The sequence below is a fragment of the Trachypithecus francoisi genome, unplaced genomic scaffold (assembly GCF_009764315.1).
Source record: "Trachypithecus francoisi isolate TF-2019V2 unplaced genomic scaffold, Tfra_2.0 Lachesis_group10, whole genome shotgun sequence".
Taxonomy (NCBI): Eukaryota; Metazoa; Chordata; class Mammalia; order Primates; family Cercopithecidae; genus Trachypithecus; species Trachypithecus francoisi.
Window position 1 is genome coordinate 129,463,930 of NW_022681455.1, and position 14,914 is coordinate 129,478,843.

The following is a 14,914-nucleotide window of genomic DNA, read 5'->3' on the forward strand; positions in this document are numbered from 1 at the left end:
AAATACCCCTGCCCAACGCCCGGGACCCAACTGAGGGTCCCCTGTCAATAAGGCTTCTATTAATAGCAGAAAAAGGTGTGAAGGTCCGCTTCCTGAGCAAATCGGCCTCTCCAGAGCCTTGGGGGTGGAGGGGTCACCCCTACAGCCCGGGAACACTTCTGCACCCTGATGCTACCAAGGACGAGGGTGGCCTCCCCATGGGGACCAAAGGCCCAGCCCCCATTTCCTCCTCCTGACTCTGGGCTGGCACAGGCGTGGCCTGGGTCAGACACTGCGGGGGGCCTCCCCACACCATGTCACTGGACTGTGACTGATACTCGAGGGAGGGGACAGGATGTGCACAACTGGGAAAGCACAGAATGCAGGGACGGCCCCGTCATGTCTGGCCTGGGGACATAGAATGCAGGGACGGCCCGTCACGTCTGGCCTGGGGACAGGAGGCTAGGGGTTGGCGTGGGGGTGGTGAGCCCAGCGCCCATGGGAAGACTTTAGACCGGGGGCTGCTCCTGTGGGTCCCACCTGAGCCAATGTGGGGTGTGAGGGGAGCCCCTCTGTGGCTCTGCCCAGCCTGCCCCTCTCCTAGGCCCTCATGGGGCACACTGGGACTCCCTGGCAGGTCCCAGGGTCACTCAGAGCAGGAACTCCAGAATGCTGGTTTATGGAACAGAAAAACAGCGGAAGGCAGGAGGCAGCAATGCTGGTTTATTCCCCACGGCCACCAGGGCCACACTGGTGCCCACTCCTACCACCATTCCAGCCACACCTAGGCCTGGGGCAGGGTCTCAGCAGAAGTGCCGTGGGCAGCCACCATCCAAGGCACTTGGTGGTTTCCTGAGGCCCGAGGAGGCTGCTCCCAGCACAGTGACCCCTTCCCTGGTCCGCTGGAGGCACACCACCTCCCCGCTGAGCTCCCGTCTCAGAGAACTGGGAGCAGCTGGAGCTGGGGTGAGAAGCCCTTCAGCCCTGCTGCGCCGAGGCTCTGCCAGCTCCCATACCCACCCCATCCCATCTTGGCAAAGCGCTGGGGCAGCTTGGGGCAGCTGAAGCACTCGGCAGGGACCTCTCCTGACACCTGGGCAGCTGCAGGGCTCCCTGCACGGCCCCACAGCAAGCTGTCCATGGGCCCCGGGACAAGCCACCGCCCACACGTCCCAGTAGTCCGGAGCCCACCACACCCGCTCCCTAGCTCTGGCGAGGCCACCCCTTCTCCACGCGGCGTGCGGTCCTGCTGAGGCGGTCAGGCGGCTGGCTTCGGCAGGCCGTCAGGACCCAGGAGGTGGGCGCAGGGGTTGTCCAGGATTTGGGGTCCTGGCCCCACCTGGGGATAGAGATCCGTGTCAGGTCACCAGGAATGGCAGCACCTCATCCTGTGCCCAGCATCTGTAGGGGGCCGCACACAGGAGGGTAGCGGTGTGCCCCTACTCTTCCGGTGGGTCCTGGTCAGAAACTAAACCACCCACACGCAGCTCCCTCAGGCACAGCCGCCCCGCCAGCTGCCAGCCCCCGCCCGGGGCACTGCCTCCGTCACAGGGTGAACAGAGAACCACAGAGCCTGGAAACAGGCAGCCTGTGCATGTGGGTCCTGAGAGGAAGGCGGAGGCAACGGCTCGGGCGGCCGTGATGGCTGGATGCAGGCTTGGCTCTCGGGGCAGGTCGGAGAGCGGGAACCCTGGTCTGCTGGGTGGGGGCGGTTGGGGTGGGGGGCCCAGGGGCCCCAGAAGCACCCACCCCAAGCGCTCCCTATTCAGGGGCCTGATGCTCCCCACCTGTCTCCCTGGGAGCTTGTGTCAGACTCACCCTTCCACCCCCAGCCCAGCCCTGCTGCTCTGAGTATCGCCAGTGGCCTGTAATGTCCACTTTGAGAGCAAATGAAGGAACAAAGGTTTTCTGGCTTCCTGCCTGAGACATGGTAGGGATAGGGACAGGGCGCCGGGCTGAGCCTGGGCTGGGCAGGCCCCTCTGGCAGGAAAGGAAACCCCAAGGGTACCAGCCGAGCCCCAGGCCTCACCTGAGTGGCAATGATGTATTGGACCCCACCGGGGATCGTCGGCTCCATGGCCAGCGCAGCCTGAAGCTCAGCTGAGAGAGGGGCCGGCCTCACCTGCAGCCCCTTCAGAAACCTGGAAAAGCAGAGCAGGAGCATGGTGAACACATCCATTTCTTTTTTTTTTTTGAGACGGAGTCTCACTCTGTTACCCAGGCTGGAGTGCAGTGGCGTGATCTCGGCTCACTGCAAGCTCCGCCTCCTGGGTTCACGCCATTCTCCTGCCTCAGCCTCCTGAGTAGCTGGGACTACAGGCGCCGCCACCATGCCCGGCTAATTTTTTTGTATTTTTAGTAGAGACGGTTTCATCATGTTGGCCAGGATGGTCTCAATCTCCTGACCTCGTGATCCGCCTGCCTCGGCCTCCCAAAGTGCTGGGATTACAGGCGTGAGCCACCGCACCCAGCCAACATCCATTTCTCTAAGCGTCTAGAACAGGCAAGTCCAGAGATGGGAAGTGCATTGCTGGCTGTTGTCCGGAGCCGTGTACCCGGATATTGCTGTGGCCTCTGTTGCTTAAGCTCCACATTGCGGAGACAAGATGGCGCACTTCCTGGTTCTTCATCATCAAACCTTCCCGCGCGCGCGAACTTTTCCCGCCGGCGGGTAAATACCTCCCGCGCCCGGGAGAGACTAACCTACCGAGCATGCGCCCGTTGACGTCTTTCATTCCCCGCCTGCTCCTAGCCCTTCCCCCTATTGTCAGCCTATATAAGGCGTTGCTTTTCCACCATTAAACGAGACTTGATCAGAGCACTGTCTTGTCTCCATTTCTTGTGTCTCTTGTCTCTCCAAATTCCCACCCCCTCCTCCAGGGTCTGCGTTTTTCATCCCGCGGTCGGGACACGTGGGCGCCCGCCGGCTTGGATACGAGGGAATTGCGTGAGGAAGAGGGCGCATAGGACGGCCGGCAGCTAAAGTAAAGAGAAATCCCTTCAACCGCCGCGGGAGCCTGCTGCGTCGGAATTAAGGGTAAGTTCCGCGCCCGAAATGGGACAAGAATTAAGCCAGCATCAAATCTACGTAGGACAATTAAAAGAGGCTTTAAAGACACGGGGAGTAAAGGTTAAAAGTGGTGACTTATTTAAGTTTTTTGATTTTGTGAAATATACTTGTCCTTGGTTTCCTCAGGAGGGGACCATTGATGTAAAAGAGGCGTAGAGTAGGAGACGCCTTTCAAGATTATTATAATACCTTTGGCCCCGAAAAAATTCCTGTAACTGCCTTTTCTTACTGGAATTTAATCAAAGAGTTAATAGATAAAAAGGAGGCTGATCCGCAAGTAATGGCTGCGGTCGCCCAAACAGAGGAGATTTAAAGGTCAGTTCTCAGACAGACCTCAGGAGCCCCCTACCAGATAAGGAAATGGACCTTATTTCTCTTGAGAGTGATGATGAGGGGGCCAAGGCTCCTTCTGTAAAAGATAAAGTGGTGCCAGACAATAAAAACCTAAAAATACCCAATTCTGCAAACATCACAAAACAGTAAAAGTAATGATAATCCTGACCCATCAGAGGTAAATTGGGATGAGTTAGAAGATGAGGCAGCTAAATATCATAATCCTAACTGGCCTCCCTTTTTCTCGCGCCCACCTCCCTATAATGGGACACGTGGCGCTTCTGCGCCCAACGTAATGGCAGTAGTTAATCCAAAAGAGGAACTCAAAGAAAAAATCGCTCAGCTAGAAGAACAAATTAAGCTAGAAGAGTTACATCAGTCATTAATTACTAGGCTACAAAAATTAAAAACAGGAAATCCTGTTCCTCTTGCCATACCCAGTAATGACTCATATTCCACATCCAATCCTTCCTGCCCCATCATTCCCCCCTTTTAGTGCAGCCCTTCGAGTTTGCTAACTCCTCTTGCATCTATTCCCCGTTTCGTAATGACTCATATGATATTGATGTAGGCATAGTTGAATTTACTAATTGCTCTATTGTCTCTAATGCTTCCCATTCCCTGTGTGCCCCAAATAGTTCAGTTTTTGTATGTGGCAATAATAAAGCATACATACCTGCCCACAAACTGGACGGGACTTTGTGTCCTAGCCACTCTTCTGCCAGATATAGACATTATCCCTGGAGATGAACTGTACCTATTCCAGCTATAGATCACTTTTTGGGAAGAGCCAAAAGGGCAATACAATTTATCCCTTTACTTGTAGGATTAGGCATAACTACTGCCGTAACGACTGGGGCTACTAGCCTAGGGGTTTCTGTTACTCAATACACCAAATTATCTCGCCAATTGATCTCAGATGTACAGGCCATTTCAAGTACTATACAAGATCTACAAGATCAGGTAGACTCTCTGGCAGAAGTAGTGCTTCAAAATAGAAGAGGCCTAGATTTACTAACTGCAGAACAGGGAGGTATCTGCTTAGCTCTACAGAAAGGTGTTGTTTTTACGCCAACAAGTCCGGGATCGTCAGAGACAAAATCAAACGACTGCAAGAAGATTTGAAAAACGACGGAAAGAAATGATTGAAAACCCATTTTGGACTGGTTTCCATGGACTCCTCCCCTATATTTTACCCTTGTTAGGCCCTTTGCTTTGTTTATTGCTGTTACTTTCTTTAGGACCTATAATCTTCAATAAGCTCATGACATTCATTAAGCAACAAATCGAGGCAATCCAAGCCAAACCCATACAGGTCCATTATCATCGCCTTGAACAAGAAGATCACGGTGGTCCATACTTACACTTGCTATAACCACCTTCCTTGTGCGCTGAACTGGACAGCCAATGACGGGTAAGAGAGTGTCATCCCTCACTAACCTAAGACAGGAGGGCCGTCATAGCTACTGCCTAATCCCATGACGGGTACCAGTGAAGAGATGTGTCACTCCAACCTAAGACAGGCGCAGTTCCCGAGGGAATATCTTCTAGTCGTTTAATAATATAATAAAAAGGGGGACCTGTCCGGAGCCGTGTAGCCCGGATATTGCTGTGGCCTCTGTTGCTTAAGCTCCACATTGCGGAGACAAGATGGCGCACTTCCTGTTCTTCATCATCAAACCTTCCCGCGCGCGCGAACTTTTCCCGCCGGCGGGTAAATTACCTCCCGCGCCCGGAGAGACTAAGCCTACCGAGCATGCGCCCGGTGACGTCTTTCATTCCCCGCCTGCTCCTAGCCCTTCCCCTATTGTCAGCCTATATAGGCGTTGCTTTTCCACCATTAAACGAGACTTGATCAGAGCACTGTCTTGTCTCCATTTCTTGTGTCTCTTGTCTCTCCAAATTCCCACCCCCTCCTCCAGGGTCTGCGTTGTTCATCCCGCGGGTCGGGACAGGCTGTCAGGGCTCAGGGAGTGGGAGACGGCAGGTGGCCGCTGTGGTGACAGGTTTCTTTTAGGGGCGATGAGAAAGTTAAGGAAGTGGCTTGAGGTGGTGGCTACACAACCCTGTGAGTGTCCTCAACACCACAGGATTGTATGCTCTCGAATGGCTGAGACAGTGAATTTTAGGTTATGTGGTAAATAGCTATGCCCAGGCTGGACCCACATCTGGCCAAGGCTGCTGCCACGCCCCATGGGGTAACAGCTTAGGGAAGTGCCCAGTTCAAGCTGGTGCGTTCGTCACTGTGTTCTGCAGAACAACAGAAGCCTGCAAGCCCCACCCGGAGCAGAAGCCACGGGCCTGGTGCTTCCCAGGAGGGCAGTCCTGGGGTGTGGGTCCGAGTCCATCCCACAGGGCAGGCCCCTGACCATTAGAAGGTATTATTGCTCCCACCCAGGACAGATGCCCATCCCCACACGCTTCCAGACACCCTTAAACAGGAGGCGCCCCTCACATTGAGAGTAAGACTCCATTAAAACAACGGGAGGGAAGAAATCAACAGCCCCGGAGCGAAAGGAGGCCGGGCCAAGCTGTGCACCAAGGAGAGTGTGCATGGGGGCTCTGCGGTGCCGGCATGCAGCTGCCAGACGACCCCACCCCGGAAAAGACACCCAACTGCAGGGGCGGGGTCAACACCCAGCCGCCTTGACTGCCTCTAACTCACTTCGGTAAGAAGGCAATCAGGGGCTTTGACTCCTTTCCTTCAAAACGTCAGACACTTGTACACGCTCCTGGGAATGCACGTGTTTCCTAAGAAGCCACTGTTCCGTAGGATAAGGGCCTGCGGGCTTCTGAGCTGCAGGGGATGCCGTCTCAGGAGGTGGGTGCATCTCACACTCGCCTGCACGGCCTCTCTTTTTTCCCTGTGGACGTGGGCTGTGGGATGGCTCTGTGGGAACACCCTACCCATGGCTCCCACACTCGGGGAATTGCCACCTGCCCTGGGACTCCCCATCTCAGTGTCACAGCCTTCAGGTGCCTCCGTCTCTTCCGACCAGGATTCCTGGCACTGTCTCCCAAAACGGAGGAGGGGAAGGGTCCACACTCACGCGTCTCCGTTCGAGCCCGGGGGAAAGCTGTGCCTCACAGCAGCCGCAAACTCAGCCACAGTGTCGTCCAGGGTGAAGATCACGGCATTGGGGCCCGCGTCAAAGGTGTACGCCACCTGGAACTCACAGCAGTCACCCCGGCTGTTCACGTGGTGCCTGGCCCTTGTCACCTCAACCCTCTGGTCTGCCAGGGGGCCCTGGGCTCTCCAAGAGCTCAGTCTAGGCCCTCAGGGCCACACTGGAGTGGAGCTGTGACCCCAAGTGCCTGGTACTTGACACCTCTGCCTGGGAACCCAGGAAAAAGGTGGTAGGGCTGTGACCCAAGCAAGTCAAGAAACAAAACGAAACAGAAGAACCCGGATGGTCAGTGAGCTCCGCACACAGCAGGGCCGAGCTTTCAGACACAGATCACCCTGCACGCGGCTCCCGGGACCGTCTCCACGGCAGCATAAGCCTAGACACGCAACACAGTGCGAGAGCGCAGCCTCCGCCCTCCCAGCCCGCGTCACCTTGGTGGACCCGTGGTGGGCGTTGAAGCGGTGCACCAGGTGGATGATGCGCCAGGAGACGGCATTGAGGTAAGAGATGGGCGGGAAGGTGTCGAGGCAGGTGGCGTGGAACTGGTTGCTGTCCTTCATGGTGAGCTGGGCGAAGCCGGGGAAGTCTCGCTCCTGGATGCAGCGGGTCATCTCCGCCATGCGCGCCGGTACCACGGACTCGGCCCGGAACTGCAAGGCACAGGGTGGTTCCCATGGAGCCGCTGGGGGTCTCCACAGCAGAGGGTTCGAGGAGGGTCTCCGGGGTTGGAAGCCCGGCTCAAGCCCCACCTCTGCATGTGGCTCCTCCACCTGGTCTTGGTGGGGCTGCCGCAGGTGTGAGAACATTTGGGCCCAGACAGAGGCTGAGGGCAGCGACGGGCACAAGCATGACTCCCAGGGCCCCCCGGGCCACCCGCTCCGGGCCTCACCCGCAGCAGGGGGCTGGTCTCCACGCTGGTCCGCATGCCCACAGTACTGCCCGTCAGCTTCTTCTCAGCGCTCACCTGCACGAGGGAGAGACAGCCTGGGCCACACCCTGCAGGGGGAGAGCCCCGGGGACCTCAGCCCCAAACACTCAGCCCTCCCTCAGCCAATGCAGGCAGCGGGGGTGGGAGTCAGTGCCACCTGCCTGACCACGGAGGCCTCCCGGCCACAGCAGGGGCGACATAGGGGCAACTTCTAGATCCCAGTGGGTGGTGGCGCCCGCCACGTGGGAGCACTTCCTGAGCACTCAACCACACGTCTGTTTCTTTAGCACCCACTGACCCCAGGAGCCAAGCAAAGGCTGGATGGGATGCCTTCGCTCCTGTTCCCAGCAGCAGCCCTGACTAGGGACAGAAGCCACCCGGCTGCTGCTCCACCCGCCCCACTCACCACAAGGATGAGGACACGGAGTTCAGGCCAGTGTGACTCGGGGGCCACTTGCCGGGCGACGCTGTCCTTCCCATCAGTCTGCTCTCCCATCTGCCACTCCACAAAGCCCCCATACAGGCTCCGGCAGGCACTGCCTGAGCCCCGGCGAGCCACTTCTGAGAGGTCACTCTCCACACCATAGACACGGGCCAGGGTGTAGGCTGTAGGCATGGGGATTCCGGGGAGGGTCCTCAGAGCTGCCTGGGCTGTGCTCCCTGACAGCTCACCGCCCCGGGAATGTCACACATCCCACTGCAAACGGGGATTTCCAGATGACAGGGCTTCTGGGCCATCAGCCTTTGAGGGCAGCATTCACCAACCCAGCCATCCATCCCCGCACTCCATTAAGAGCGCCCTCCGCTCTTGGACACTCTCTGTTCACAGCCTGCAGAGCTTGTGGCCTGAGACAAAGGTGACAAAAGGTACCTGCGGCAGAGCGGGAAGCCCCCTGGGGGATGTGGAGAGAGGATCCCCTGGGGGACACCGAAGCTGGGCTTTGAGGGTGGGAAGGAATTTAAGGTTGTGTGGGACAGGGACTGATGCCAGGACAGAGCTGGGCTCCCCAAGATGTGCCCCTGCCCACCCAGCACAGGAGCCACCTTCTCCCCTCGGTCCACAGGGCTCCAGCAGGGCGACCCCACCTCCAGGTCTGGTCCCCCATGGCCCTGGTCACTGAGGTGGTTCAGGGAAGGCACTGGAGCCCAGGTGAGCCAGGAAGCATCATCCTGGAGTTGAGGGGTGAAGATACTGTGAGACCACCACGGGAACGGGCTCTGACACTGGGTGGGAAGCTGCCAGAAAGTAGCCTGGGGCCAGCAGAGAGCTGGGTCTGGTGGGGCCTGTAACCAGCTGTGCCCATTGGAATCCTCAGTTATGGGAGCCACAAAACCATCGCTATTTTAGGTCTGAGCCAGTCTGATGTGGTTTCTATCACTGATGACCTAGAGGGGCTCCACATGGAGCAACTGCAAGACGTTTCTATTTTTTGTAGCGATGGGGTCTCACTAGGTTGCCAAGGCTGGTCTTGAACTCCTGGACTAAAGTGATTCTCCCCCATCAGCCTCTTAAGTACTGGGATCACAGGCTAGAGCCCCCCGCCAGCTGCAACTGGAAGATGAAAATGTTCAGATATGCTCTGGGAAGAGACTGAACAACTCCAGAGAGGCAGGAAGGCCTGGGGTGGTGGGATGCTCGTTCAGCCACGCCCGGCAGTGGGCTCCCTGACCCGGGAAGAGTGTGAAGCGGCTCCTATGCCCACAGCCCAGAACCCCTGCGTGTCTCTGTGGGCACCCACCTAGGCAGGCATAGCCCGCCGCCGAGGAGGCCAGGCCCGCAGCCGTGGGGAAGTTGTTCAGCGATGCCACGTGCACCTTGCAGCTGAGGCTGGAGCGCAGTGGGTCCCCATCCCACGCGTTCCTCCGCTTCCGGGCCAGGCGGCGGACTGCAGAGACGACGAGACTGCGTGTGGCCCAGCCGTCAGCACCCTGCCCGCCCTGCTCCTGCCCACGTGCCCGGGTCACAGCTGAACACCAGGCCTCTGCCTGCCAGACTCCTCATGGAGAGTTTCTTCCCCAGGAAAACCCTAGACTGACCCAAGCCCAGCGGGAATTGAGGTGGGGCCACTGCCCTGGAGCTGGGGGTCCAGTGGGCATGTCTGGTTCCCAGCCACGTCGCCTGCTGCCCCAGGAGGGGCCCAGAGGCAGAAGCGCTTTCTGGATGCTCGGACCCTGCTGACAACAGGGAGGGATGGGCTTGTGGGGACCCTAACTCACTCTCCCGCAGGCAGGCCTGGAGCCGCGGCTGCCCCACGTCCTCCTCCCGGCCATTCAGCCAAATCCGGTCCTCGGTGAAGTCCTTGCTGATGACAGCTGTTGTGGTGGTTTTTAACTGAAAAGGAAACCCAGGGTCACCTCAGAGGCCAGCACTGAGGACCGATGCCAGCCAGGTATCCCCTTCTACTGAGAGAGCTTCCTGGCTGCCTACTCGAGCAAGGCCCCCTGCTGAGGGCGGCGGTGGGGCGGGGGGGGGGGGGGAAGGCCAGCCTTAGCTGGGCAGTGGGGAAGCCTGTGGGGGATGAAAGCGTGGGCCACACCTTGTGGAGCAACTAGGCCTTGTCCTGAATAAAGAGACAGGGACTCCCAAGGGAGCCCCTGGGGCACGGTGTGCACATGTGTGATGAGACCTGGGGGCACGTGTGTGCTGTGCTGAGCTCTCCTGACACTGGGAGATGGAACAGACACTGCGCGCTGCCGGGAGTCGTCGCTGAGCCATCTCATCCTAGCCTTGAGGTAAAAAAGTACCAATTTTTTTTTGGTTTCAGAGACAGGGTCTCACTGTCACCCAGGCTGGAGTGCAGTGGCGTGATCATGGTTCACTGTGGTCTCCAGCTCCTGGGCTCAAGAGATCCTCCCATGTCAGCCTCCCAAAGTGCTGGGATTGCAGATGTGAGCCACCGCACCCAGCCGCTACCAACTGTTCTACAAACGTTCTGGAAATGGCACTGTGGTGTTTTGTCGTCACTCCACACGTACCTGATCCTGGTGCAGAGTGACGCTCAGGGAGGAGTTGATGGGCAGAACCAGCTCTTCATCGCGCTTGCCCCCTGTAATGAACAGCCAGGGCCAGGCCGGTGGGCTTCCCGGCCCACCCTCCCCCAGTGTTCCCCACAGGTGCCCCCACCCCCCACCCACAGCCCCCACCCGCCTCGGTCCTGTCTCTCACCGCACATGTGTGGCCGTCCTCCTGCTAGACCCCTGCCTGCAAGAAATGCTCCCTGCCCCACTGAGCTCAGACTCCCACCGCAGAGCTGGAGGCCAGCCAGCCTCCCTCCCCGCTCCACGCTCCTTCATCATCATCTGTGAGTGCCCAGGTGCAGAGCGCTCTGACCGCGGCCAGCCTCCTCTCCACCTTCCCAAACAAGAGGAGCCCAGCTCTGAGAACTCCTCAAATCTCACTGCTCATATTCCCCGGGAACATCCGGGATAAACCCCTTTCTGCCCAGCACGGCCATGGGACAGCAAGAGAAATCAACCTTCCGGAAAGTCTGAAATGAAGCGTTTGCCTGGGGAGCACTGCGCAGTGCTTCAGCTGAAGCCTTATTTCACGGCGTCTTTGCTAAGCACACAGTCTGCTTGGTTTTGTGAGAGGGGAGGTCTCTGGGGATGGCAGACAGCTCCAGGGGTGATAAATGAGGACACCTGGCAAAGAACCACGCTCTGCAGTTGGCAAGGCTCTTTCACACACAGCACTGAGTGGCCCTTGTAGGCGGACGCGGCTGCCCTGAGAGGCTGGGCAAACCTCTGCTTTCAGGAAGGTGGGCCGGCGGACTTCTCCCTCTTCCTCCCACTGAGGACAACTAAGACCCTGGACATCACAGGTGAGACTCTCATGGGTGACAGAGGACAGCTGTGGGACAGGGCAGGAGGAGCCCCCGGGCTTTCTTTTCTGTCCTGCCTGCCCTAGACTTAGCCCTGCAGAAGCTGGAACTGCCAACCAAAGCCAGCCTTCCCTAGCAGGACCAGGAAGGATAGCCTAGCAACACAGAAACAAACTCCCGGCCGGGCACAGTGCAGTGGCTTGCGCCTGTAATCCCAGCACTCTGGGAGGCCGAGCGTGGTGGCTCACACCTGTAATCCCAGCACTTTGGCAGGTCGAGTTGGGCAGATCACCTGAGGTCACGAGTTTGAGACTAACCTGACCAATATGGTAAAACCCCGTCTCTATGAAAAATACGAAAATTAGCCAGGCTATGGTGATGCGTGCCTGTTATCCCAGCAACTCAGGAGGCTGAGGTGGGAAAATCGCTTGAACCTGGGAGGTGGAGGTTGCACTGAGTCGAGATGGCACCACTGCACTCCAGCCTTACTTACTCCAGCCTGGTGACAGAGGCAGACCCTCTCTCAAAAAAAAAAAAAAGAAAAAAAAAAAGAAACAGATTCCTCCCACACTCCAGGCTGGAACGGTGTCCCGCCCCCTTTCCCTCCCTGAAGGACTGGGGCTTTTCACCTCCCCAGGAGTCAGTGGAGAGCACACAGGAGCCTGGACTCCCCTGACCTGCAGTCTCTTGTCAGAGGCCAAGTAGACACTCAGGAATTCCTGAGGGCCTGGTGGGGATGGGGCAGCGTTGGTGGGGAGGGAACCCGGACTTCTGCCTCTTTGTCATGAGCCAGCACCTCCTTCTCCACCAGCGTGCTATCAAAAACCAGCTCAAAGGTAAGGTTTAAAGAAGACCAGAGTCTCTGAACATTACAAGAAAATGGACAAGTTTCCATAAAAATCACTGTCGGCCAGCCGCAGTGGCTCACACCTACGATCCCAGCACTTCGGGAGGCCGAAACCGGCGGATCACTTGAGGTCAGGAGTTTGAGACCAGCCTGGCAATATGGCAAAACCCTGTCTCTACTAAAAATACAAAAATGAGCTGGGTGTGGCGGTGCACACCTATAGTCCCAGCTACTTGGGAGGCTGAGGCAGGAGAATCGGTTGAACCCAGGAAGCGGATGTTGTGGTGAGCCAAGATCGTGCCATTGCACTCCAGCCTGGGTGTCGCAGTGAGAGTCCGTCTCAAAAAAATAAATAAAAGGCCAGGTGCAGTGGCTCACGCCTGTAATCCCAGCACTTTGGGAGGCCAAGGTGGGCAGATCACGAGATCAGGAGCTCGAGACCAGCCTGGCCAACATGGTGAAACCCCATTTTTACTAAAAATACAAAAATTAGCCGGGTGTGGTCGCGCGTGCATGTAGTCCCAACTACTCGGAAGGCTAAGGCAGGAGAATCGCTTGAACCTGGGAGGTGGAGGTTACAGTGAGCCAAGATTGTGCCACTGCACTACAGCCTGGGTAACAGAGCAAGACTGTCTCAAAAAAGAAAAAAAAAAAGAAAGGAGAAAACCCAGAAACAGACCTAAACAAGCCCAGCTGATTTTTTTTTTTTTTTACAAAAGTGCAAAAGCAATTCAACGGAGGAAGGATAGCCTTTCTGGGCTAAATGGACAACCTTGGATCACAGACTTAAATATAAAAGGCAATCCTGTACAACTCGGAGAAAAGCAGAAAATCTTCAGGACGTAGGGCTAAGCAAAGAGGTCTTAGACTTGACATCAAAACTGATACGCTGAACTTCTTTAAAATGAAAAACTGGCTCTTTGTTAAGGGGATGAAAACATTAGCTAGTTTGGGAGACAGTATCTGCAAACCACATGTCCAACAGGAGGCTAATATCTAGAACACATATTTTATTTTTTTTCAGTAGAGACGGGGTTTCACCATGTTGGCCAAGCTGGTCTCAAACTCCTGACCCCAGGTGATCCACCCACCTCAGCCTCCCCAAGTGCTGGGATTACAGGCTTGAGCCTGCGCACCCAGCCTATAATGTATAATGAACTCTCAAAACTCATAGTAAAAAAGCAAACCATCCAGTGAGAGCATGGACACAGGACATGAAGAGACATTTCACCGAGAAAACCCACAGATGGCAAATAAGCACAAAGAAAGATGCTCCACATGACTGGCCACCAGGGAAATGCCAATGAGGACCACAGCACCCTGTCAGCACATCCCGGCCAGGACGCGGCTACAATGAAAAACAGCAGCTCCAGCAAATGCTGGTGAGGATCTGGAAAAACTGCATCATGGTAGGGATGCAAAATGGCCCAGCCACTCTGAAAAACAATTTGACAGTTTCTTTTTTTTTTAAGAAAAAGCATATATATACACACACATCTATATAGGTATATATATACACACACACATATCTATATAGGTATATATACACACACACATATCTATATAGGTATATATACACACACATACATATATATACATATCTACCATCTGACCCAGCAACCGCACTCCTGGGCATTTATCCTAGAAGAATGAAAATGTATGTTCACACAAAAACCTGTACACAACATTTTATGGCAGCTTTATTGGTAAGGGAAATGCAAAAAAACTAGCCAGGCGTGGTGGCGGTGCCTGTAAAAAAAAAAAAAAAAAAGAAAAAGAAAAGAAACAAGAAAGAAAACCTCAGATGCTCTTTACGGGGTGAGTGAGGCCTTGGCTAGAGGGTGGTCCATGGAGTCCACGGACTGACTCAGCAACAGAGGGGCAAAGCACTGATACAATCGGGGGCACGTCCACATTCTATGCTGAATGAAATAAGCCAAACTCAAAAGATACTGGGTGGGCCACATACTGTGATTCCAGTTTCAGAACATTTTGAAACGACGTTCAGAAATGAGTAGTCAGTGGCGGCCAGGTAACCCCGGCGGGAGGGGAGGGGCGTGGCTATGAACGCGCAGGTGCGGACCGGCCGCCCGCGCAAGGATGTGGGCTGCGGAGCCCTGTTTCCGCTCCTTGGAGGTTACCACTGGGAGAAACGGGGCGAGGGAGGGGCACAGGGCCTCGGGCTGGGGGGCAGTGGCGCGATCTCGGCTCACTGCAGCCTCGACCTCCCGGGCTCAGGCCATCCTCTCGCCGCGGCCTCCCGAGTAGCTGGAGCCATAGACGCGCACCACCACGGCGGATTCTTACGATCCGTGGGAATCGTTGATTGATGATTTCCATAAACTTCGGTAATCGCTAATGGGCAGGCGCCGGGCGACCCTGCAAGGGCGGCAGCCGTGGCGGGGGAACAGGTGGCGCCGAGCCCGTCACGCGGAGAAGGAGCGCGCGGCCCCGCCCGACCACCGCCGCCCCCTTCCCTGAGCCTCAGTTTCCCCGAGCCTCAGTTTCCCCGTCTGTCGAGGCCCTGGGAGAGCAGGACGGTGCGCGCCGCCGAGTCAGCGCGCGACCCCCATGGACCTGGCCTCGCTCCCGGCCATCCCCGTCCCAGGCCGGCCCGCGACACTCACAGTACTTGATGACCGCGATGTTGACCGGCGCGGTACAGGTGACTGCCGCCAGCGGCTTCTCCGAGGCCATGGTCCCACCGCGCGGCGCCCCCAGCTCCAGACACTTACGGCCGGCGATCCCACCCCAGAGGGCTCCACCGCCTCACGCGCTGCCACAGGATTGGCCCGTGAGAGCCCGGCA

The 14,914-nt window shown here is 56.8% G+C and overlaps 1 protein-coding gene and 1 long non-coding RNA gene across 4 annotated transcripts; one reads left to right on the plus strand and one right to left on the minus strand.

The window, feature by feature from the left end:
- Positions 1-682: 682 nt before the first annotated feature.
- Positions 683-14,889, minus strand: MVD (mevalonate diphosphate decarboxylase). Of its 3 annotated transcripts, none has more exons than XM_033219324.1 (10): positions 14,734-14,889; positions 10,415-10,485; positions 9,656-9,770; positions 9,178-9,324; positions 7,845-8,044; positions 7,400-7,474; positions 6,942-7,160; positions 6,433-6,548; positions 2,009-2,120; positions 683-1,318 (listed from the first exon to the last, which is right to left on the minus strand). In XM_033219324.1, the coding sequence occupies exons 1-10, from the start codon at positions 14,801-14,803 to the stop codon at positions 1,238-1,240; spliced, it is 1,206 nt and encodes a 401-aa protein (XP_033075215.1). In that variant the 5' UTR covers positions 14,804-14,889; the 3' UTR covers positions 683-1,237. The 3 variants fall into 3 exon arrangements, 2 of the variants coding, with proteins under 2 accessions (XP_033075215.1, XP_033075216.1); XM_033219325.1 differs by having other exon boundaries at positions 1,246-1,380; XR_004439064.1 differs by lacking the exon at positions 683-1,318 and having other exon boundaries at positions 6,048-6,548.
- On the plus strand, positions 2,352-6,048 carry LOC117088205. The gene is made up of 3 exons (XR_004439065.1): positions 2,352-2,515; positions 3,365-3,368; positions 5,346-6,048. It is a non-coding gene; the product is annotated as an uncharacterized LOC117088205 (long non-coding RNA).
- Positions 14,890-14,914: the final 25 nt, after the last annotated feature.

Coding starts and splice junctions, on each gene's coding strand:
- MVD (XM_033219324.1), bottom strand. CDS start 14,803: ATGGCCTCGGAGAAGCCGCTGGCGGCAGTCACCTGTACCGCGCCGGTC. Junction 7,475..7,844: donor TCCGTGTCCTCATCCTTGTG/GTGAGTGGGGCG, acceptor TCCCTCGTGCAG/GTGAGCGCTGAGAAGAAGCT. Junction 2,121..6,432: donor CCGGGCTCGAACGGAGACGC/GTGAGTGTGGAC, acceptor CTGCTTTTCCAG/GTTTCTGAAGGGGCTGCAGG.